The sequence below is a fragment of the Macrosteles quadrilineatus genome, unplaced genomic scaffold (genome assembly GCF_028750875.1).
Source record: "Macrosteles quadrilineatus isolate MER2022 unplaced genomic scaffold, UCM_ALF_1.0 Scaffold_1__1_contigs__length_201487025, whole genome shotgun sequence".
NCBI classification, from domain to species: domain Eukaryota; kingdom Metazoa; phylum Arthropoda; class Insecta; order Hemiptera; family Cicadellidae; genus Macrosteles; species Macrosteles quadrilineatus.
In genome coordinates this window covers 54,356,238-54,382,551 of record NW_026542594.1, presented here as the reverse complement: position 1 = coordinate 54,382,551, position 26,314 = coordinate 54,356,238, and the positions used below count along the sequence as shown (strand labels likewise).

At 35.8% G+C, this 26,314-nt stretch overlaps 1 protein-coding gene across 1 annotated transcript in view; it reads left to right on the top strand.

The window, feature by feature from the left end:
- The window catches only part of LOC128983096 (PC-esterase domain-containing protein 1A-like), a 124,780-nt gene extending 99,949 nt beyond the window's left edge, over positions 1–24,831 (top strand). Inside the window, exons 8-9 of the mRNA XM_054402257.1 lie at positions 21,714–21,881; positions 24,287–24,831. Coding sequence (XP_054258232.1) covers positions 21,714–21,881; positions 24,287–24,648 — 530 coding nt within the window. The 3' untranslated portion in view covers positions 24,649–24,831. The remainder of the gene's footprint in view (positions 1–21,713; positions 21,882–24,286) is intronic.
- The last annotated feature ends 1,483 nt before the right edge of the window (positions 24,832–26,314 follow it).

Sequence of the window (26,314 nt, the reverse complement as noted above, 5' to 3'; positions counted from 1 at the left end):
TGCCTCCAAATAAAAAATTTGAAAACCCCCGCTTTCAATGTTTTTCTTATGGTAAACATGTCTTTTAATTCTTTTCCAAAATGGCATTTATTTTATGTCTTAAACACCCTATACAGAAAACAGAATTTATTTAGAATCCTTTTATTAGCTATATATATATAAGCAGTATATATATGTATATATATATATATATATTATAAGCAGTGAGTAAATCACGTGACTCTCAAGGTTGGCTACTAGCAACTACTGACCACAAAAGTTGAACATGTCTGACTTTCTGCGCAAGTGAACTTTTACTTGCTGGCGAGTACTAGTCGCCGCTACTTTCTGTTCTCGCAAAGTGATTGGTAGCTGCTACACTAGTCGCAGCGAATAAAATCGCTATTTGTGAACGAGCCTTAAGCTGCTCATGGTAACTTCTGTCCAAATAGGAGTAGGTATATGTTGGCCTTAGGCATGTTTCAGCAAACGTTGCTAAATCTACGGAATGACTTTTTTATTTTTTCTACAGATTAATCTATTAAAATGTTTCCTAACAATCAAATTAGATAGAATAAAACCAAGGAGAATGTCTGAGCCGTCAAACTTCAAGAACCTGATTATACTAACAAAATGTTTAGACTTCTTAACATGGGAGTCTGTTAGGCCCACGAACCGTTGAGGGTTGAGGCTAAGTATCGAGTAAGTTTGTGTGTTGGTAAGCCGATACCACCTACTATAGTTCTTAAAAGGTATCTTAAGTTTGTGTTCTTAATGTAATCCATAGTGGTTAGGGGTCAAAAGTAATTAATAAGGCATCAGGATTTAATCTGATCTTCAGTAAAAGTACCGGTACTTGCTTTTACAAGCTTCTCGATTTTATCTGTTATTATTTTGGTTGGGTTGCTAGATAGTTTCCTGTTAGTTCCGTCAAATAACAACTAATTAATTTTGTCTTCCTTAAGTTTTCATTATAATAGTTGAATTTCCTTTATTTGCCTTCAATTAATTTAATTATCTGTTGGTCTGTCTTGAATTATTCTCCCAAGTGGAGGTGTTTAGGGATAATCTAAGTAAAACTACGACGAAAAACGAATTTAAACTATAAAATAATCAAATGTATTTCTCATTAATGTTTTCATGACAAGGAACAATATTGGACAAACAAAACAGACAGCTGATAGTAAAAACAACATACGACGACTAAGCCAAGTGATAGCTGCACCCGCGTATTTAATAATAACTCCACTTGTTGAACGCATTGTAGTTGGACAACCAGCAAAGTCCGCGTCACTATAGCACTCCAGTAGACGTGTTTTAGGTTTGGATTGGTACACTAGCTTCTGGTCCACAGTGCCGGTCAAATAGCGTATAACACGCTTTTCTCTTGTGACATCATCTTGTGTAGGATTTTCTAAGTGACGTGATAGAACACTTACACTAAATGCAATATCATTGAGAGTACCACGAGCAACATAAAGTAGGGCTCCAACTGCCGATCGGTATGGAAAATCGGAGGCTTTCCCTGGTGTTTGAGCAGTGAGCTTCTCTATGGGAGTAAGTACTGGCTTGCATCCTTCCATGTTAAATCGAGAAATGATCTTCTTGATATACGCTGATTGGCAGACCAATATATCACCATCACTTTGAGAAATTTGAGTCCAAGAAAGTATGACACTTCTTTAGCAACAATTTCAAATTGGGAACGAAGTTGCCCAATAAATAAGTCTATTTCAGTCTGACTAGTCACTGCGACTAATCCGTCATCAACATAGAGTGCAACGATGATTTTTCCAGCAGGGGTAGGACAAATGTAAACGCAGGGATCTTCTTGGCTCTGTCGAAATCCTAAGCCTTTCATGAAGTCGTCAAACCGTTTATTCCAGCATCGAGGTGCCTGTTTCAGGCCGTATAAGCTGCGTTTGAGACAACAAACACGATTTGTCCCATCTGAATATCCTTCAGGCTGCTTTATAAAAATCTCTTCTTCAACGTCGTAGAACCATCTTCTCAACAGCTTCTCAATATTGTCCATATATTGATCAAACGACCTCCAGACGAGCAACCGGGCTGAAGGTTTCAGCATCATCAATACCAGGTCTTTGCGCACATCCTTTGATTACCAATCTTGCTCGATATTTGTCAACACTTCCATCAGGATTGCGCTTTATTCGGTAGACCCACTTGTTGTTGATAGTCTTCTTTCCCGGAGGGAGTTTGATCAATTCCCATGCACCGTGTGTATGCATGGATGCAATTTCTTTGTTCATTGCTATTTTCCATTCAGCACTATCTTCTGAACTGATGGCTTCAGTGTAAGACTTAGGTTCATCGTCAACAAGAAGAACTTCGACAAAGTTAGACGAGACATAATCGTTTAGCCACTCGGGTTGCCTTCTTTCCCGAGTCGAGTGCCGGGTTGCTGGATCGTTGGATAGCTCTGCATCTTCACTATCACTGCTACTTGACGTGTCCTCAGTTGGTATAGGCTCATCATCACCCTTCACTGGAGAACTAGGCTCGTCAATAGTCTCTTCAACTTCTTGCCAGTCTTCTTTGATGTCATTGGTTTTCTCAATTTTGATGGGCCACTCAACTTTCTTGTCACAGTCTCCAACAATTTCTTGAAAAATGACGTCACGAGAAACTACGATATCTCTTCTCTCTGGAACATAGATTCGATATCGTTCTTCGCCATCGTATCCAACCACAGCTTTCCTGTCCATTTTCTGCCTCCATTGAACAGGAACATGGACGTAGCACTTTGAGCTGACCACTCGCAGATGTTTGATCCTCAGCTTTTGACCAAACCAGAGCTCAAAAGGTGATTTGTTGGCAACTGCTGACTTTCCAACTCGATTCAAAACGTAGCCAGCAGTGATGACAAGTTCCGCCCAGATCGCTGCAGGAAATGTTACATTTGGATTGGCGTACTTGAAGGTCCGGGCCATTTCGATGATTGTTCTGTTCTCTCTCTCCCTAGCCCCATTTTGTTCGGGTGTATACGGTGCTGTCAGACGTTGGTTAACACCATATTCTCTGAGAATTTAACGAACTTCAGCGTTGTCAAACTCACCACCGTTGTCGCTGAGAAACTCTCTGACGTGATGACCAATTGTGCGTGCTTTAGCCAACACTTCACGCAACGCTTCCTTCACAGCAGATTTTTCCCTTGTGACAAAACAGTATCGGTACCTAGAAAAGTGGTCTTTTATGACGATCAAGTATCGGCGACCTCCGAAGGATGGGTCAAACGGGCCGCAAACATCACCGGATAACAACTCACCGGGGGCTGAGGGGCGTTCTCGTGTTCCGAATGGTAGACGGTGTGCCTTTCCGAACTGACACGGTTTGCAGATCTCGTAGTTGGCTGGCACTTTGATACCCATTTCAGATTCGAGCTTTGATCGGACGTAGCGTTTATCCATGTGACCCCAGCGCTCATGATATAACTGCAGAATGCGATTGTCTTCTGCTGCATTAGCACAAACCTCAGATGGTTGAACTGTGTGAAATGAGGCACGATACAAAGTTCCACCACAGTTTCGAGTACCTTTGAATACAGTTTGTTCGTTAATAGTGAACCGACACTCAGTATTAGTCGATTCAAACCTGCTATTAGGGTTTCGATCATGATCTGCGAGAATGGACACTAAGTTCCGAGAAATATCAGGAACATACCAGACATCGTTGAGTGTGAACGTTTCCAGTTTTCCATTTTCATAGTTCGCTACTTCAACGACTCCACTGCCAAGAGCTTTTATAACTTCCTTTCCGCCGCCTTTACTGTTGCGTTCGAGTTTGCAGGAAAAGGTTTGTACTCCATGAACCAACTCAGATTTGACGTAATGTGCTGCGTAGCGCCATTTTCGATCCACCACTGGTCGTTCTTGGTCACGATATTCATGTCACTGCTGATGGAAATCAGCGCACTTCAGTTTTTGGTCTTGTTAACTTGTGAGCCTATCGTTCTCTTCTGATCAGTGTCACTTGTTTTTGAGCTAGTGCTAATGCCGTTAGCTCGAGCTGGATACGCAGGCTTGCCGTCAGCTTTCCATTTAGAACACTGGCGAATCCAATGACCTTTTCCCGAACAGTATTTGCACGAAGTGTCACCTTTTGGTTTCCTATTCTTCTGACCACCGCTGTTTGTGGCACTAAGAATGTCACCAGCTTTTGACGTAGGAGCAACATTACTTTCATGAAGGATAAATGCAGATGAAACATCTTCAAGTTTCTTGCTCTCGTTTGCCTTCATAAGTAAGTAGCTAGACTTGAACCATTCAAAATGCTTCGGCAAAATGTGTAACACTTTTGACACAAACAGGAGCTCAAGAAAATCTTCGACTGTTTGGATGTTACGTGTTTTTAGGCCAGCTGCAAATTCACGGTTTTGATTCTTCAATCTTGAAAGCACGGTCGGGGCATCCTCGGTATCATCCCATTCCATACTGAAGAAATCCAAACACTGACGAAACAACTGGTCTTCTGCCTTGTCATCGAACTGCTCGACTAAAATGTCCCACGCTTCCTTAGCTGATAATCTTCCGGAAATACGTTGATGTAGATCATCACTAACACACTGAGAAATAACTATTTTTGCCTGAGTTGTGGATTTGTTGAATTTCTCAAGTTCTTCCTTTTCGGCTTTAGTCGGAGGCTCAGAGAGGGTAGGCTTTTCTCTCTTTCCCTTGACAATATCAACCGCGTCGAACAACTCTAGAATGTCCAACACTCGATCTTTCCATGTCGGCCAATCTTCTGCTCATTTCAATGGTTTTATACCTTTCACGTATTCCATTTGTAGAGCTGGACGAACTCGATCGAAAGATGTACCAAAGAAATAATCCTCTTGAGACTTAAAAATACTTCAGTATAAATTGTTCTTCCATGTACGTAGTAGACTAGATTTCCCAACACTGTTACGTACATAAAACGATGCTGGCGACCATAACCTCTTGAATTATTCTCCCAAGTGGAGGTGTTTAGGGATAATCTAAGTAAAACTACGACGAAAAACGAATTTAAACTATAAAATAATCAAACGTATTTCTCATTAATGTTTTCATGACAAGGAACAATATTGGACAAACAAAACAGACAGCTGATAGTAAAAACAACATTCACGTCATCTGAAGTATGACTATTACAAATAAATAATAAAGGCAGGCATTTTCAACAGTCTGAACATGCTGAAAGTTCTTTCTTAGACAGGTTGCAGCTTTTGGGTGGCCTAGATTTTCTCAAAATTGAAGGTACTTCCTGTCGTATTTCTCCTGAAGGTTCTGATGGCAAGTTCTAAAATACATATTGATTCTTTTTTTTAAGTTCATTGTTGGTGATGGTGAGTTAATGTTGTTTAAATGTTTATTGCTGACATTGTTTATTGCATCACAAGGGTAAAATACAATACACAACGATTTTTGATCGGAGATCCGATCCCGTCCTCAGGTGAAAAAACTTAACTAACACATTACAACTCCACAATACACAAAAACCAACCTAAGTTGAAATACACTTCAGTAATAATAAAATAATTAACCTTTAAACGACACCATATTGATGATGCACTCAAACAGAATTTTCCTTGGTGCTAAAGCAATATTCAGTCCTTAAAAACAGAAATGTCCTCTTCGTTTAATTGTTTGCCCAATTCACAATCTCTTTATCAGTTGGAGTTAGTTCTGTGTTGTTAACACTTTTGCTACCGCAATAGTACTCAATTTTTCATTCACATGGACCGGCGATGCACATATGCGACAGCCGATTTCTACCCACAGACTGCCGCATATACAGCTAATCATATTAAAATAGACTGATGTCGTATATTTTCGTCGGTGTCCTAATGTTATTAAAAAGCTTATATCTTCAAAACGGTCTATTTGAAGGCCCTGAATTCTCTGCAGTGGTCTATAGCTATATAGTCTTTCTACAAGCTTTGGACGTTGTGAAACAGCGCACTATATAATTGTAAAAAAGTAACATTTGCACGACATCCAAAGTCGCTGCCAGTTGCACGACGTCCAAGTGCCACGACGTCCAATAAATATTTGACTGTTGCACGACGTCCAATATAGCTCAGCGCTGTTGCACGACGTCCAAGCTCCTTCATGATGACTTGCCGAACAGTGTTCTCTCGTGTAAAATGCTTATGGAACCTTTATTAGGTATATATACATGGGTATATGTTCTTGTTCAGAAATATATATATACTATGAATATTTGTACCATTTATTGAAACATCATAAAGTAAAAAAAAAAACATAAAAAAGAAAATATAAACAAGGCAACAGTTGGAAAAGTATAAGGTTTACATGGTTTGAAAAATGTTGACATTTTGTTAACAACCGATAAACTTCATTATGTTTGGAAAAAGCTTTTAAATACTTATTTTTTTCAAGACTAGATGAATGTACATTGATCAACATGATCTTTGAAAACTATTTTTTATAGGTACCCTCATTTTAATTTTTACTGGTACAGTCCAACCTCAGTATAACGAATCTGAAGGGACCGAACTGAATATTCGTTATATCAAGGATTTTGTTAAAACGAGGTTCGTTATATAGAGGTTAGGTTTGCAGGAATTTCGCTAAGTCGAGGTTCAGAACCAGCGTTGGTCAATATAGGTTGGGATTTGACCTCATTAAAATACAATTAAAGTAGCATAGGCTACAATACTTTACAGTACAGTGTTTACATTGTACAGTAGAACCTAAACTATCCGGCATGGCATAATAAAGGGGAGGGATCTTGAATATTGCGCAATCATGACAATGGCATTGACCTTGGTACAGGTTAAAAACTGTAAGTTTAAAATCACAGCTTGTTCTAACCCTCCTAAAACCTAGCCAAACACTGTATTGCGTAGTCATAAACCATTTAAAGAACAAAACAAAACAGTAGAAAGCTTTGTAAGCTACTGCTCGTGATAGGCCGGTAGGCTACTTAAGTACAGTACTGATTTATCACAACAGAGGAATGTCAATAATAATCATTAACTATAGCATTGGTGTTGCTAGTTGAAACAAATCGTATTGAAAACAATAAATTATTAGATAAGTCATTATAAAGTATATAATCATAGCCAACTTAAGGATAATAAAAACAGTCGTAAAAGGAATGTTAGATAACGATGTTGCTATTCTTTCTCTTTGGTTTTGTTTTTATTCTTTCTTAGTTTTCTCTTTATCCAAAAATTGTACAATTCACCATAGTTATCCCATATCGCCCAATCACAGCTTATTAAACATTACGTCATCAGTCCTCAGTAAATAAAATCAGTTCAGTTCAGTTCTCAGTTGCAACATAGCGCGCGCAGCGACAGGAAACAAAGATGTAAAACGGAGCAGACGAATGTTAGCGCAAGCGATGACGTGACCTTTCCATTTCATTTGATAAAGAAACAGACTTTCCCAAAACAATAATTAGGTGGGGGATATGTTATATCGAGGGAAAGACGTAGCTAATTCGTTATGCAGAGGTTAAATTCGCAATGTAGAGGTTCTGACAATGACAAATTCGTTATATTGAGGTGTCTTATTTTACCCGAAATCACGAAAAATTTGTTAAATCAAGGTCGTTGTTATGGTTTGTTCGTTATGTAGAGGTAAAATATACATTGTGTCTTATGGAAAGTTCTAGGGGATTAAAAAAAATTTGTTATATCAAGGAATTTGTTATATCGAGGTTCGTTATATCAAGGTTAGACTGTATAAAGAATAGAATGCCTTTTTTGAACTGTTTTTTAGGCTTCAATTAAATGTCCTTATGTTGCAAATATGTTTATTAATAGTATTCACTTAACATTGACTTAATTTTATTTCAATACAATTTGTGTTTGTGCTTTGCTACACCACTTATTAAATTGCAACCAATGAGAATATCATATAAATAAGTTGTACACAGGGTTCTTTTGTTTCCCCAACTTTAAAATACAACACACATGACATGCCTTGAAAATGATATAGGTTTTAATAGTACTGTAGCAAATCGAATATCAATAAAGTTAACGTATAACAATAAATTTACATATTCCTAGATTATAATTGAATGTGTTTACGAAGGAACACCACAACCTCAAAATTCAACATTACAGTATATTTACTCAAGATTTATTGCTTTCATATAGCACAGTTGATGTTGCCAACTAGCGTGGGAGCGGAAGTCCTGATAAAGGCTGGTTCTCGGAAAAGTAATAAACTTGTAGTTTGAATGAAACATTTTTTTTTATTTTGTACAGGATTCATGGGATCCTCAGCATTGAGTAGAAACTGCAAAATGTGTGTCAAAGGTCTAATTAGACCTTCCGAGATTTAGACCTTCAGCGACGGATCCGTTTTTTACCTTCCTTTAATTTATTCTTTTTCATGTTGTGCTTCATGTAACATACATAGACTAGAGGGTTGCTCATGCCCTTGACAAATAAATTAACATTTTCGCACAAATACAAATCAATATCGACATTAGACAAGAATTAAAAAATAAAATGTATAAACAAAACCTACCACGGCATATTCTTGAACAAGTATGCCTACAAACCTACGATAAGCATCTTTTTTATTATTATACTTAACCTACAAATGCTATGACTTAGGGCATACCTGCTTTCCTAGATAAAACATGCGAACTAATTGCGAGTGCGACGTGAACTTAGAAAAAGACTAGTAAGAATTTACAACTGTGAATTTCTCAGAATTGATTGACAGTTCAGTGCTATGGCCACAGACTACGGAAACCTACTGTATTGTATTAGTATACTGTATTTGTATTATTGTGTTACTAGCAGAGTACCCGTCCTTCGTTCGGGGTTGGCATATAAGTATAAATGCTTATTGCAGTTATGGGAGAGGACATGATTTAAAAAAAATTGGTCTTTTAATTTATACGGTATCCTATCGTGTAGCACACATCTTCATCTACCATAGTCCTGATGTTCTACCACTGCACCTAAACCATGGACAAAGTTTTTTTGCTAGTTGGTTCAAATTAGCTGTGGTCATTAATGCAAACAAACAACATAATAGTACTGCACCCTGTTAGCAAGCCTTATAACTTTTTAATGCTGTTTAATATCATAGAACCAACTTGTACAGTTGAAACGGCTGACAAAATTCTTTAATTTCTTTAAATATGAATACTCATAAGGTTAACATGAGAAAGTCGAGAGCCAGAGCCATGGGGCGGAGCCTGAAAGAATTTTTGAGGTAAGAATATGTTAATTGGGAATGTCATCTATGGTTTGCACTGTAAACAAAAAGCTATCACAATAGTTCCAAACCGACAAATAGAAAAAATAGGAAAATATAAATAAATGTGGAAAATAGGTTAATTGTTTAACATATTTTAGTGAAATTATATAATCAGGCAAATGGAAATTCAGTCTACAGATTTGCTGTGGCAGGGGGATTATATTACGGTTTACACAAAAATAAATCAAAACATAAACCTCATAACATTCAGGATAAGGGCCTAGGTTGATAGGGCAATGATTATAGAATCTTAATTATTTCCTATATCCATGATGAATGATTTCTTTTAAAACGAATTATTCCCAGTAAAATATTATTACAGCATTTCACAAAAATAGAACAGACTCAGTATAATAGATCATAAACATAAACAAATGAAGTAACTGAAAGTATCATATACTAATGAAATTACATTAACATATGGTTTGACAGCTTCATTTAAGTAATGTAAAATAATGTTAACATTCGGGCCAGTAACATCATTATGTTAAGTTAAAAAATCCTAACCCTCTCTGTTCTAATATTCGTGCACTATTTAATATGTTTGAACCAGCTGTGTGGAATTGTGAAATCAAAATTCATTTGACAGTTAGTTCTGGTTGTTTACATTTTTAAATTTTGTAGGTTTGTTCTTTGTTACCATGGATACCATCAATCAATATTTTAAAATCTCTAACCTCAAATTGTTGAAAGCCCCCGGGGCAGAGCCCTAGGACAATATCGAAGAGGGAATAGTTGTATAATATGTATCCTCGGAGCTATAGCTTCATTTGCGTGCAATTTGAGCCCAGTCGGTTCAGTACTTTTTGAGATTATCTCATACAAACACACACACCACCTCTTCTTTATAATAGTACAGATAGATAGATTACTATTATAGTATTATATTGTCTGTGCTATGGCTAAAATACGTTTTTATTACTGCATCAGCTGGAGACACTCTCTGAAGATCTGCTTCAACCATTTGTTGTCAAACATTGATCTCGTAAAATAGTGAAATTATTTTTCGTATGCACTAATAGAGCAAGGTTTGTACTAAAAGAAAACCTTTTGGTTTAAAAAATACATGTTTCACATGAAACATTTGTAACCATTGTAGTAACACCATTATAGCTTAAAAAGTTCATAAGTGATAGTTCACGTAATACGTATTTAGGCTAGCACATTTGACGGATAAACCTATTTTGAATTTGTCTTATTATAAGTGTATGAAAATTCATATATCTTATCTCATTTCTCATTTCATCTCTTACTTATCTCATTTCTGTTCAATGGAAGTTATACAATTTCAATCATACCGGTACTTAAATGGGAAGTCTTACAGCTGTTATAAAACTGTGCATACATTTTATCTTACGAGTAAATTTGCTACCAATTGATATATACGACAATTCTATTCTACTGCAGTACTTAGAATTCTACTACTACTCACATTAAACCAACCTACCATATTTACTTTTGGGCTAGTGATTAATTTGTTGTATTAATCATACAATATAGTGAATAGTGTAGTCATTTATTTATTTCGTTTCTATGACATAGCTCTATTTTGTAGAAATCAATTATGCAATCATAACAACAGAAATACTGCATCATTACATTTTACGGTGACATAGTATTTATTTTACATAAAAAAATTTCAGCTAATGCAATAATTAGTTCAATTAGAACCATTGAATATTGAATAATTTAAACATTAATCGAAGACGAAGCGGTTGACATCTTTCAAACAGTTGACTAGGCCTAGTTGCCTTCAACAATTGCAATGCGAACTGAATTCACTGAGGTCGGCAGTGTTCACAGTGTGCATGCACTTTGGACGTCGTGGCACTTGGACGCCGTGCAACTGGCAGTGGCTTTGGACGTGGTGCAAATGATACTTTTTTACAATTAAATAGTGCGCTGTTTCACGACGTCCAATTTCATGACGTCCAAAGCTTGTAGAAAGAATATATTTTTGGCAGTTACTGTACTTTTGGACGTCGTGGCACTTGGACGTCGTGCAACAGTCAAAATAATTTACATTGGACGTCGTGCAACAACTCAAAAATTATGTTTTCGACGTCGTGGCACTGAATAAATATCATTGGACGTCGTGGCACTTGGACGTCGTGCAACACTCCCTGTGTCTGTGAACCAAGGGACACCCAGTCTAGATGTGTAATTAATATTGAAATGTATACCTCGGTCCGTGCCGTGGCAATGACCGTAGTGTCGCTTACATGTGGCGATCGGTAACGAGTGTGTTAAAAGTGTGCCTTGTAAAATGTTGTAAAAATGTCTACATCTGACTCTCTGTGGCTAAATTAGGAAATTTTATGAACTTTTATGTTATGCCATCAAGCAGTAAACAATCCTTGTTTAAATTTGCATAGTCTTAAGAAAGAATAAAATTAATATTATTTTTAAATGCCCACACAAAATTGAGCATTTGCTCTGTTGATGATAAATTCCAACTGCATACGTCTGCTGCAATGCAGCTGCGAACAGTGTTATGTTGGAGAAACTGGAAGGTTTAGTCAAATCTAGGATAATTTTCATCTGTACAGTAGTAATAATTAATCCAAAATGTCGGTGAAGAATAGTGTTTTGTCGAGTTTGACATGGTTGTTGTCCAAAGACCACAATATAGGCTACAATAGATGACCGTAAAAGCCTATCCCATAAGAAAAGACCCTGAAGTTCTCCTCCAACAGTTTTTCCTATTCAGTTAAGGTCATATTTTTTTGTCTCATCCCTTTTGAGTGTTAAAGTGTTTAAGCAAACATATAACCCTTAATCTACACTTTAAAAATCCTTCTCAAGGTTATTATTCTTCATCAGACATTGATCTGTTAAAATAGTTTCAGTATCTCCCCCTTTCAGAGTTCTTGCATTTGACGTCTTAGAAGACCCACCATTCTTCTAAAACTGACAATTAAAAAAAAATACAGAAAACATGTGCAGAGATAAATTTTTAGCTACGATTCAATTAATTAAATTGTGATAGAGTAATAACATGTTGAATATTGCAACCCAACTCATCTATTCTGGATTAGTGATGGACCATCATATGTTTTTACATTTTACATATGCAGTTGTTTACAAAATATAATTCATTGTTGTGTTGTGTTTGTAAGAAAATAAAAGAGTTTATAACAATTTATTCTTTCATTAACTTTAATTTCACCAACAAAGGTTATGGGCCATTGGAATAATAAAATAATCATTTTACAGTATTCTGTGCTTAAAAAATAAGTAAAATGAGTCTTGGCTATAGAAATGAACCTTTGAAACGAAATAATTATGACACTTGGAAAATTCAAGCTGAGGCTATATTAATCCAACAAAACCTAATGGAATATGTATCTGGGGAGAACAAATGTCCTGAGGATGAAGTTGGTAAGAATGCCTGAATTGTTAAAGATCTTAAAGTAAAATCAGAACTAATATTGATAATTTCACCTAGTGAATTGAAATTAGTAAAACAACTGAAAAACTTCCAAAGAAGTATGGGATTGCCTGCAGAACAATTACCAAAGTTCTGGTCCTGCAAGGAAAGCCACAATATTAAAGTAGTTAATAGTTCATAAAATGAAAGATAGAGAAGATGCTAGGGATCATGTCAACAAATTTATGGAGATAGTTGACAAACTTCAAGAAATGGACATCATTATCAATTCAGACTTACTTAGCCAGGGGTGCCCATCCCCCCCCTAGACTCATGACGCACCCCCCCCCCAATTGAGCAACACCCCCCCCCCCACCATAAATTAAGTGCACAACAAATGAGAAACATTATTCCCCCGCCCAGAACTATTTGTAAAACTAAAAGAAGTTTTATACATTTTTTTAGATAGGCATTGAAAATTCAAACCCAGTTAATCTATATAAATAAAGTTATAGTTTTGTATGTACATTGCTCAGAATTATACATATTTTGGGTTATTTTTATGTTTTATACATTGAAGAAGTTGAAATATGTCTTTATCTCAATTTATGTCCGTCTGTCACGGCCTATGATTGGTGAAAGTGTCCTTAGCCATTAAAATATGGCCTCACTATTTTGGAAATAAAATAACGGACGATCAAAAACCCAATTTTGTGTGATGTTTCTAGTTTTTTTTTTCTCCATGTTTACTACATGCATCATTTATGAAATACTAATAATCTGTTGAGAGAACAATGTCATATATGAAATTACGAACAGCTGTTTTGATAAAGACTCCTTTTTCTAGCTGTCACTGATATGTTTACATAAATGTTGTTTACGAATACTGTGTAGGCCCTAACCATTTCCGATCACGTTTGTAAGCAAATCCAAAACCAAGTGAGATTAATAACCGTGTGGCTTTGGCTTACATTGATTTATCACGGGTACTAATATGTAACTGTAAATTAAATTAAATAACTTAGCCATTATCCAGGTTGGGAACCGGAGATTCTCTGTGTATCAAGTTGTACATGAATTTTGATTACCGGGAAAAGACCGTGAATCAGTTTTGTACAGGACTGGATAACTTATCTTTCTATATAAATAAAATTAGAGTTTTATAAGTTACCTCAATTTAAGGAATTTGTTATTGCCAGAATATTTATATATCGTTCGTAACCTCTGCTTAACGAATTGTCAGCGTCTTTCTCGTGATATAACGAATCCCCTATCCCTCCCACATAATCGTTTTGGAAATATCACAGCTCCTTTGATGAAAATGAAATGGAAACATCGCTTGCGCCAACAATCGTCTGCTCCGTTTTACACTTCTGTCTGCTGTGCGCTATGTTTACAACAGATTTTACTGATTTTAGATACAACAGCTGGGGAATGATGATGATATAATGCTTAGTAAACTGTGATTGAGTGATTAGTAACCATGGTAACTTTAGTAAGGCTGTGATTGGGCAATGAGTAGGCCTAAATATGGCGACTTGTTGAATTTGTGTATGAATTGAAGAGAAACTTAATAAAGAACGGAAGAACAAAGAAAAAGAATAACAAGATTGTTTTCGTCGCATTTTTTTTTAAGAGTGTTTTTATTATCTCTAAATATAATTTTACACTTTTTTATTACTTATCTATCAATTCCTATGCTGTGATACAGCACCTTCCGGTAGCCTATCCATGAGCAGTAGCTTAAACACTTTCTAAAGGTTCCTTTAAAATTTACGTTATTTATAGCAATGCAGTGTTTGGCTAGTTTTTAGTTGAGTTTGAGTTAGCTATAATTTTAAACGTTGCCGTTTGTACAACTAAGCCAAGATACTTTATTTGAAATTTACAATAATAATGTTATTGCACAATAATAATGATTGTGCAATATTGAATTTCGTTTATAAAAATGCAAATGGTTACGTTAATGGCTGTTTACAGTGTTTTAATTGATTTGTCATCTATTTTTATACTATATTGGATTAACCGTATTTTTCATTGCCCCCCCCCCCTCCCTATTAACTCAGGTAATCCAGTATCTACACAATAGTGTAAAGTATTGTAGCCTATGCTACGTGATTGTATTTTAACGAGCTTTATGTCAACAAAGCGTTCTGTGCTAAGTCTCGGTGTAGCTTGTGTCTGTGCCACGCGTTATTATCTTTATCTCAGCAGTTGAGCCATTCCGTGCCCTCCCTCTTAGATCTCACATCTTGCTAATCTTGAATAATAACTTCCTACACGAATCCTAAACCATCCTAATATCCTATTTTAACTAATTGAATTCAATAACATAACTATTGTCATTAATTCGACTTTCTATCTGGCGACTTCGTAATATATTTTTGATTGTCGTCACGTTGAATAATATTGCAATTAACTTTAGCCCCCCCCAATTTGAATTTTTGCAGCCCCCCCAAGAATTTCAATGACGCAGTCTGCGTCACAGCCCCCCCTTGTGGGCACCCCTGACTTAGCATTATGCTACTTTACAGTTTATCATCATCATTTGAAAATTTCCGGGAAGCAATTGAGTCTAGAGACACTTTACCTTCTCCTAATGATTTAAAAATAAAAGTAATTAAGGAGAGTGAAGCTAGGTCAAAAGACACTTGTACGAATAATGAAGATACATTGTATTGTAAAACAAAGCAGTTCAACTCCAAGAAAGGTATTCACAACACTTATAGTCATAAGAAACGAGATGAGAACAACACTACAAAAGTAGGTTTCAAAGTTAAATGTTTTAGATGTGGAAAAATAGGACACAAAGCCAACAACTGTAGATCCAAACAAATGGGAAATAGTTTTAAAGCAGAGGCTGAATGTTTCTCTTCAAATTTGAACATTTTAGGTTCTACTTGATTGGTGTATTGATAGTGGATGTACATCGCACATGTGTGGAGAGAAATCACAGTTCAGAGATATCAAAAATTCAAACGGAATTTTGAAATTTGCTTCTAAAGGAAAGACATCTGACGTTTCTGGAACAGGAACGGTTTTGCTGGAATTAAAAAATTCTGAAATCATACATTTGAATAACACTCTGTTTGTACCAGACTTGGCAACAAATCTAATGAGTGTCAGTAAAATAACAGATAAAGGATTTAAAGTGATTTTTGAAAAAGAGAAAGCTGTCGTCCAAAACCAAAGAGGAAATGTAATTGTGGCAGCAGAACGTCAGGGTGGTCTTTATTATGTCAAAAGTACAAAATCTGTAATGGTAAATGAAAAATCAAACTAGACAAAAGAACCTGAGATCATAGATTGGCATAAGAAGTTAGGTCATCTAAACGAGGTAGACTTAAAAACAGCTTTAAAAAATGAATCTTTGAATGGATTAACCTTCAACATGAAAGACAAAATTGGAGAATGTGAAACGTGTATTAAAGGAAAATTGACACAAACACCATTTCAATCAAGAAACATTATTGGATATGGCAAGATGTTTAATGATAGAATCAAATCTACCAGGATATATGTGGGCTGAAGCTATTAACACATCTAACTATATAAGAAATCGATGCCCTTCAAAAGCTACTGAACACTTAACGCCATATGAAAAATGGACTGGAAGAAAGCCTTCAGTAAGACACTTGAAAGTATTTGGATCAAAAGTATTTGTATTAAACAAAGCTTCAAGAAAAGGAAAATTTTATTCGAAAGCGGAGCAAGTAATATTTGTGGGGTATGCAAGCTATTCAAAAGCATACAGAATTTGGATGCCACAACAAAAGCAAGTTAAAATTGCAAGAGATGTAAAAGTTCTTTCAAAAATGTACTATGAAAGAAATTAATATGTAAATAATTACAATCTTCTTGAGCAAAATAAAGTAAAAGAAAGTGATAAAAAAGATCAAGATTTTTGCATTATTCCGACCAAACAGAGCGAAAATAATGATGACCAGTCTGATTTTGACACTATATTTTGAAGTATTTGAAGAAGAAAATGACAGTGAAATGGAAAATGATATTATTTTTGAAGATGATATTGAAAATCAACCTGATGATTCACCAAACTCAAATGATATTGAAAATCAACCTGATGACTCACTAAGCTCAAATGAAAATTTAGACACTGATGAAATAAGGGTATCACAGAAAAGGCAAAGAAAACCTCCTCTGTGGACAAAAGATTATCAAATGTCAGCTACCTGCAATGAAGATTCAACTTTAGAATCTTCAGAGGAATGGAATGAAGCAATAAAAGAGGAAATAAAAGCTCATTTAAAAAATGAAACTTGGGTGCTCGAGGATAGAAACAAAGAAATTAATGTAATAGGTTGTAAAATGGTATTAAAGAAGAAACTAAAACCAAATGGAGAGCTAGAAAGAAGAAAAGCACGATTGGTAGCAAAAGGATTTGCACAAAAACCAGGCATTGACTACGATGAAACTTTTGCTCCGGTAGCAAAGCTAAGTTCAATAAGACTTATGCTTGGACTTGCTGTTAAAGATGATCTAAGTATTGATCAAATGGACGATCAACTGATTTTCTAAATGGAGAAATAAAATAAAAAGTTTACATGGAACTTCCTAACAATTATGAGAGATACCTCCAAGAAATAATGGTGGATGAGAGTGAAAATGAAGGTAAAAAACTATTCAACAAAACAAAAAAATTCAATAAGACTGACTGCAAACCAGCTGTAACTCCACTAACACCAGGTCTAAAATTGGTTAAAGGACATGAAAAAGATTGTAACTACCCATACCAAAATTTAATCGGTTCATTGATGTATTTGTCAATAGCCACAAGACCTGACATAACACATGCTGTGAGTTACCTGAGCCAATATAACTCTTGTTTTGGAAAAGAACACTGGATTGCTGCAAAGAGGGTTCTCAGATATTTACAAGGCTCAAAGAACTTGCGTCTTGAATTTTTTCAAAACAGGAAAGCCATTAATTGGAGCAGCAGATGCAGATTGGCCTGCAGTGAAGACAGGAGATCATACACCGGCTACTGTTTTAAATTTGGCGGTGCTGTAATCTCCTGGGAATCAAAAAAAAGCAGAGGACTGTAGCTCTGTCTACGAGTGAAGCGGAATACATGTCAATGACTGAAGCTGCTAAAGAAGCCATTCATCTAAAACAATTGATTAATGATATGGGAAGACCTCAAGAAGTCATTGCAATATTTTGTGATAACCAATCAGCTAGTACAATGGCTAAAAACTCCGTTATAGGAAGTAAATCTAAGCATATCAGTATATGAGAACATTTTATACGGGAAAAAGTACAAAATGGAGAAATAAAATTGAACTACAAACCCGCAGAATACATGGTTGCTGATATCCTTATATATAATACGTGAAGGCGATTTCTATAAAACACTACTCCTCCGTTAATAATGGACGGATTTTTACAAACGACGTGTCAAAATAAAGTATTTTTTGTGTGGACGCCCAAAGTATTTTATAGGCAGGTGCAAATAATTTGTCAAGATATGTACCATTTTAGGCAATGTTTCTAAGTTTGGATTTTATTAGACACAATAAGAGCAGATATTTCTACATAAATATTTGATATTTGTAGAATAATATGATAAAATGTAGGCAAAAGTGGTGAAAAAGGCACACACCAACCCGTACAATAGATATAAGATAGTTCAATAAGAAATAATTTAAGAATTGCTGTGATAAAAGGATTTTCCATTGATTTCGTAATGGAACGTTATATTGCAAAACATGGCATGATAAAGAAGAAAATCAATTTTAAAATCAGAAAATAACATTGCATATACTTATTTGGTAGAATTCAGTAACTTGACACGTCGTTTGTAAAAATCCGTCCATTATTAACGGAGGTGTAGTGTTTTATAGAAATCGCCTTCACGTATTATATATAAGGATCCTAAGGGATTTTGCTTAGTTTGTCTTTTGATAACTTATCTACAGACCAAGACCTTTCTTTGGAGACCTCTACCAAGTTTCTACGCCCAACCGTTCTCTCAAATTAGTGGGACAAAGTTTCCAATTAAATATTTAGATTCCCCCATGTTAATCTTATGGGAGAAACTCCAACTTTGATGGCCTGTGGGGCAAAGCCTGAGTATTTTTATTACATGAATTGGTGAAAGGGGGCGTCCACACAAAAAATACTTTATTTTGACACGTCGTTTGTAAAAATCCGTCCATTATTAACGGAGGAGTAGTGTTTTATAGAAATCGCATTCACGCATTATATATAAGGATTATATATAATGGATTAGTGATGGACCATCATATGTTTTTACATATGCAGTTGTTTACAAAATATAATTCATTGTTGTGTTGTGTTTGTAAGAAAATAAAAGAGTTTATAACAATTTATTCTTTCATTAACTTTAATTTCACCAACATAACAACATCCTTATAACTACTATAAACCTGCTTAGTGAACTTAGTGAATTTTCAATTGATTGCGATGCGACAAAAAAGGGCAAGAGTTTCAATAGGAAACCCATAGCAGTTTAAATTAAGTCTAAAGACCATATCCTTTGGGCAATATGTAGCTGCTCCGTTTACTACTTATCTAAACTAATATCTTCTTTGCTGTATTACATACACTGAAATAGTGCAGATGGTGCTTAAATATTTTTACATTAGATTTACTTCAATATTGAACCATTAGGGTGCATTGTTTCAGGCAAAGAAATTGAATGAACGAATGAAATAATATGTTTATTTTCCTCATAATATAAAGGATACAAAATACATACTTTTTAACGTTACAATTACAAAACGCGCCGGTAATCAGCTGAGATGATATCGTCGGCCTCATCTATACCGAGCCTAAAGAGAAATTCCTTAACTCTTAGTTTGAAAACATTAAGGGAAGGTGATTCAAAAAGCTTATCGTTACTAAAATGAGAACATATATTTCGATAGAGTATATTAGAAATATAGAAAGAGTTTTTTGTTTTAGATAAAGTATAATTTATATGAATTAAAGATATGCCTACTCGTGTGGAGTAACGGGTACTATGATTTTTAAAGATGTTTATTAATAAACTTTTAATGAATAACTGACGAATAGTGAGAATGGGCAATTCCTCAAACAGAGCGTCAGTTGGGTATCGTTTGCACTTGCCAAACCCCACTTTTAAAATAGTTTTTTTTTAGCAATGTTTAAAGGTTTGAGAATACTTTTATAACACCCACCCCATGCAATGATACCAAATGAAAGCAACGACTGGACATAAGCAAAGTATGCCATTTTTAATTCTTTTATTGATAGGATTTCATTCATATGTTTAAAAACAAAAATATATTTCCGAATTTTGTTTCTAAGATAAGTAATATGAGTATTCCATTTCAAACGCTCGTCAAAAAATACACCCAAGTATTTGTACGAGTCTACCTTTTCAATGCTTTCGCATAAACATGTAGTACTTTGATAGTTATTACAATTAGGAATAATGAAATCAGTTAAAATAAATTCAGTACTTTTATTTATAGAAATTGACATAAATTTGTTCTTAGATACATTTAGCGAAAGAATGTTTTGATTCAACCATCGTTTTACAATCATAAGATCATGCATAGCCTTATCTCGGACCTCGGGCCAATCAAGTTCTCTATTTATATCGAACAAAGCATTTGAAATATTTTTATCTCTATGAAACCCGTACTGGCGCTCGCCGAGGATGTAATTTGTTTGAAGATAAGATACCATTTGATCCTTTACTATTTTTTCTATTATTTTAGCCAAGACACTAAGTAGAGATAAAGGGTGATAATTGTTTTTGCTGATGAAATCGTTGGATTTGTGGAATGGAAATACTTTTGATAACTTGTAGCAATCAGGGAAAACTCCAGAAATGATGCTGTGGTTGATAATAAGAAGTAGGGGGTCACATAGTACATTGAAATTACTTTTCAAGACTTCGGCCGAGACACCATCACAGCCCGGCGCTGACCCTCCCCGTAAACCCTGTACGTAACGTCGCAAGTCGAGTTCATTGATCGGTTTTAAGTCGAAAGTGCAGCTCAGTCAAAAGTCATTGTCTTTCAAAACTGGGTCATCGGTAGGATCAATTGAATCAGCCAGCTCCTTTCCAACGTTTGCAAAAAAGTTATTAAAATCTCCAGCCACCTCTTCACATAAGGTTGAAGTAATGGCAGAACCGCCAGAATGGCGGAAGAAGCTTTTTCAATTGGAAAGAAATCTTTTTTATTTATTCTACCTGACAACTCATTTATTATTCCCCAGAATTTTTTGGGATTATTATGACATACATTCATTTAGTTTTGACCTGTAATATTTGCGTTTTGTACGCTTTAAGTTACTAGAATCAAGAAGTTTATTCACCATTAAGTAATACATGATTACAATAGGCTTCATCAGTTATTCATTGAAAGACAGTACCAAGATTACCAAGATACTATTAAGAGTTTGTTTAAAATTGATGAAATGATATATTAACACATTATTAGAAGGCTGCTTTTTTTACTTGTTTTCTTAATTTATCTCGTATCCTAATTTGTCTAACCAAGTCCATAGTTATCCAAGGTTTAATTTTAGTCTAGATGTTGAATTTTTCGAGATTTTGTGGCTGATTTAATGCAACTTACTACTGTTGTATTGAAGTGGCTGGAGCAGGAATTACAAGTGACTGGTCTTGATTACAAGTGACAACAGAGCCCATTTTAAATGTGTGAGTAGATGTGAGAGTAGTTGATGGTCAAGATAAGCATGTGTGGGTGTGGAGCATTGTGGAGTGTTGGGTTGTGTAGTGGCAACAGTTAAGTCCAGTGCTGTAGTGATCCGTCACCGCCGTCTGAATCACAGCAGATTTAATTTCACAAACGTTGCAGTATTTAACAAAAATGTGATCCAGACAACTCGCCGAAACACTAGTAACTTTAGTAGGTTTGTCAATTAGGTACCAGATATTTTAATTCAGGCAGACAAAATGTCTACAGGAGTCATAATGACAAAATTAACCGCTTTGACCAGAAATAAAGGCACTGAACATTCTTAACACAAAATAGGTATTATTGCATATAAATGAATAATATAGCAGTTTAGTTTGATAAACTCTGTCCCTTCTGAAATGTTTGATTGTATGGATTGCTGTTCATTTACAGCATTGTCCTGGGGCAAGAAGCTCCCCAATAACATCCAGACAATATTACTGGATAAAGCAAAGCAGATGGATAGCAAAAAGCCTGAGAAGAAACCTGAGGTTAAGATACCAACGACAGGAATCTTTTCCAAGATCAATCTTGCTACACCTGTAAAGTCCAGGGCAAAAGGTATGCTATCTTCCCTAAGATTCTTTAGATAAGAGACATTTATACTTCGAATCAATGAGACATCTTGAGCAAACAATAGTAATTATTTCTGGATTTTAAAGTTTTTGTGTTCAAAAGTCATACTGATGTTTTTTTTATTGCTAGCTTTTGCACTATGGTTTTTGTGACAAGTGTAAAAAACAACAGGGTCCCCATTCCCACTCAACCGTGAAAATCTTAAAACCGTTGAATAGGTCAACTGTGAAAAAACCTTGATTAAGCTGTGATTTTGTTTTTGAAACCCTAAAACCCCAAATATGTCGCCTCAAGACGACACAAGGGGCGAGTCGTGTGAAACTGAATGCAGTGATAGTGTGTATGCAGTGATCTAGTGCATATGCCTCAAAGCTCATAGTGGTCTCAAAACTCAAGGCCATGGCTTGAATAACGTCCTAGTTACAGTAGGCTCTCGCTCATCCGGATCGGCCTTGTCCGGACTCCTGGTAGTCCGAATCGGCAATCGTGATTTTTTTTAGCGGCACAGTACAGTAGAAGTCCGATTATCCAAGCGAAACGGGACAGAGACTACTTTAAATAATGAAACAAATCGGATAACACGGCGGTAAAAATTATTACTGGTGGAAGTGCATATGCCCGGTCTATCATTACTGTGGACCTGGAACAAAATTCGGCCGAAACAATTATTACCGGTGTAAGTGCTTATGCCCGGGCTATCATTACTGTGTACTTGGAACAAAATTCAGCCGAAAAGATTATTACCGGTGGAAGTGCATATCCCCCGGGCTATCATTACTGTGGAACTGGAACAAAATTCAGCCGTAAAGATTATTACCGGTGGAAGTGCATATGCCCGGGCTATCATTACTGTGGAACTGGAACAAAATTCAGCCGTAAAGATTATTACCGGTGGAAGTGCATATGCCCGGGCTATCATTACTGTGGACCTGGAACAAAATTCGGCCGAAAAGATTATTACCGGTGGAAGTGCATATGCCCGGGCTATCATTACTGTGGAACTGGAACAAAATTCAGCCGTAAAGATTATTACCGGTGGAAGTGCATATGCCCGGGCTATCATTACTGTGGAACTGGAACAAAATTCAGCCGTAAAGATTATTACCGGTGGAAGTGCATATGCCCGGGCTATCATTACTGTGGAACTGGAACAAAATTCAGCCGTAAAGATTATTACCGGTGGAAGTGCATATGCCCGGGCTATCATTACTGTGGACCTGGAACAAAATTCGGCCGAAAAGATTATTACCGGTGGAAGTGCATATCCCCCGGGCTATCATTACTGTGGACCTGGAACAAAATTCAGCCATAAAGATTATTACCGTTGGAAGTGCATATGCCCGGCTATCATTACTGTGGACCTGGAACTAAATTGAAAAAACGGCTATATACAGTACTGTGTATTTGCTTGACTCTCGATAGTCCAGATTTTTCGTAATCCGGACCGGACGTCCGCCACATTAGTCCGGATGAGCGAGAGTCTACTGTATTTTAAATAGGGAATGGCCGATGATAACAGAATTTCTCAATTCGATACCAGTTCTGAAATATTAAATATTACTCATGACTCTCGTTACCGATTCCATATAAGTTCACAGTGAATTTTTTTGAAGACAAATAGTGGGAAACCCGAACAAATTTCACTCAAAGATTTCCTCAATCTAAATCATTATTCACCCCAAAATGTTTTTTATCATGCAGGAAATTTTGGCCGTTCCTGTTTTACAATCGAATCCAAAAGATAATCAAATGAAGAACTTTGAGATTTAAATATATTATATTGCTTACATACATTGGTTAGGGTAAATTAAATAAACTTATTATTAAGTGTGTCCAGCTAATCTGAAAACTGGTAAAAACCGTGAATTGTTCGTGAGTTTTGATTACTGGGAAAATATGTGAATTTTATACAAGACTAGGAAAATAAGCTAAAAATCCCAACAAACTGTTGTTCTCAGATGTTTCAATCACTTTTCAATTTTCTTGGGGCTTTTTTGTTCCTAGATTAATGTAAATAAAATAAAAATAGAATGTGATACCTAAGGACAAATTTATGCAGGCCTATGTACCGTCCCTAAGCAATATTTTGATAGCCGCCTCTAGTCTACTCACTGTGTAGAAGAAAAGGTAGCCACTCCTGCAATTAACCTGATGCCACGTTGCGTACCTGTCATTGCGAGACCTTTCTGCCAGGGGTACCAAAGTAACAGTAGCGACATATTAAACGGTGGTTCTCGGTGCTGATGCTTTTTCCAAAAACCAATGGAGTCGATTATTGCTTTAGGCACCAACTCATCAATAAGTAGCCTTTATGCTAAAACTTAAACTAAAAGCTAATATCACCTTGCATTGCATGCACTCTCATATGCTGTTGTTTATTCAACTGTTAGGAATATCAGTGACATTTACTCCAGGCCGTGGTGGCCGACGCTGCAATCTTGAAGATGATGAGTGTCAAGTAGCCTCCACTTCTGGGACAAACACTGTTGTGAGGTCAGTTGTGCAAATACCAACAAACAACAGACATGCAGCTGCTGGGCCCTACCGCTACAAGAAGAAAAACAAAAAGAATAAGAAACGTCCTTATGATCGAAACACCAACTATGATACCAACCGTAACAGAAATTGTTCATACTACAACCCTCGTTACACCACTCCTTCATTCTACAATCCCTATCCTTACACAACGTCAAATCACTATGATGATTCCTATAGTGACTACAATGACGAGGAATACAACTATGAAAATTGACTAAGACCAAATTTGTCAACTGATGTTACCTCTCATTTGAAATGAAGCAATGACAAAGTTCCTAATCCACATTTACACACATTTAAACAATGTTTTTATTATCTGACATTCAGTTTGAATTTCAAATGAGAATTGTGTTTGATGTGTTTTTGTTTGTATTTAAAAATAAATTATTTGTTCCCAAGAAAATGATTTTTTTTCTTTTACACTTTTCAATTTTTAATATATTATATACAGGGTTAGTAAAAAGTGTGGAGACCCCCTGTTATTTTTTTAACGGCCCATACTAGAAAAACTAAACTCGGCACACCATTATGGCATGTTATTAAGTACTTTTTGGGCACAACCGCCACTTGGTGTTCATCCCCAAAATGGGAAATTTTGGGGTAAACTAAAAAATTTCAAATACAAAGACCCATCGAGTGACCCCTCATTTTGAAGGTCCTGGTAAAAGAAAACCAACAACGCAAACTAGAGGTCTCTATCTCAGCTCAGTACAAAATGGCAGCCAATTGAAATTCTCATAAGTTCCCAAACCCAAAATGGGGGATTTTGGGGGAAACTCAAAAATTTTTAATGATAAGCCCCATCTAGTGACCCCTCATTTCGAAGGCCATAATAAAAGAAAACTAACAACGCAAACTATAGGTCTCTATCTTAACACAGTAAAATATGGCAGCCAATTGAATATAAAATTGCAAGTTATTTCCAATTTCTAAAGATTTCAATCAGCTTCCATTTTTTACTGGATTGAGATAGAAACCTCTAGTTTGCGTTGTAAGTTTTCTTTTACCAGGACCTTCAAAATGAGGGATCACTTGATGGGGCTTATCATTTAAAACTTTTTAGTTTCCCCCAAAATCCCCCATTTTGGGTTTGGTAAGCAAGTGGCTATTATGCTTAAAAAGTACTTCATAACATGCCAAAAAGGTGTGTAGAGTTCAGTTTTCCTAGTGTGAGCCGCTACAAAATTTACAGGGGGTCTCCAGACTTGGAAAGCTGCAAGTTAAATTCAATTTCTGAGAATTTCAATTGGCTGCCATTTTTTACTGGATTGAGATAAATACCTCTAGTTTGCGTTTTTGGTTTTCTTTTACCAGGACCTTCAAAATGAGGGGTCACTCGGTAGGTTTTTGTATTTGAAATTTTTGAGTTTCCCCCAAAATCCCCCATTTTGGGGATGTACACCAAGTGACGGTTATGCCCAAAAAGTACTTCACAACATGCCATAAAGGTGTGCCGAGTTTAGTTTTTCTAGTATGGGCCGTTAAAAAAATAACAGGGGGTCTCCACACTTTTTACTAACCCTGTATATTATGTATATTATATATGTTATAACTATAAGTCTTATTATTCCAAATTCAGCAGGCCAAAAAAGGCATTTTTTAAATCAAGCATCCTATGAACCATACCCTAGACACCTGCACTAGTTGAGCTAGGCCTATGAGGTTTTTCTTTATATACTTGGCTCTTGTGTGATTACCTTTTAACTCCAAAACACTAATCTTTTATTTAACATATATCTGTAAACTTGGTCATCATTAAGATTCAATTATGTACACTCATATTTAATAACAACTTTAGCTATAAAGTGGTTCATATACAATAACATATTGAAAAAAATCTACAAATCCAAATATGTTATCATGTGATTATTGTACAGTAT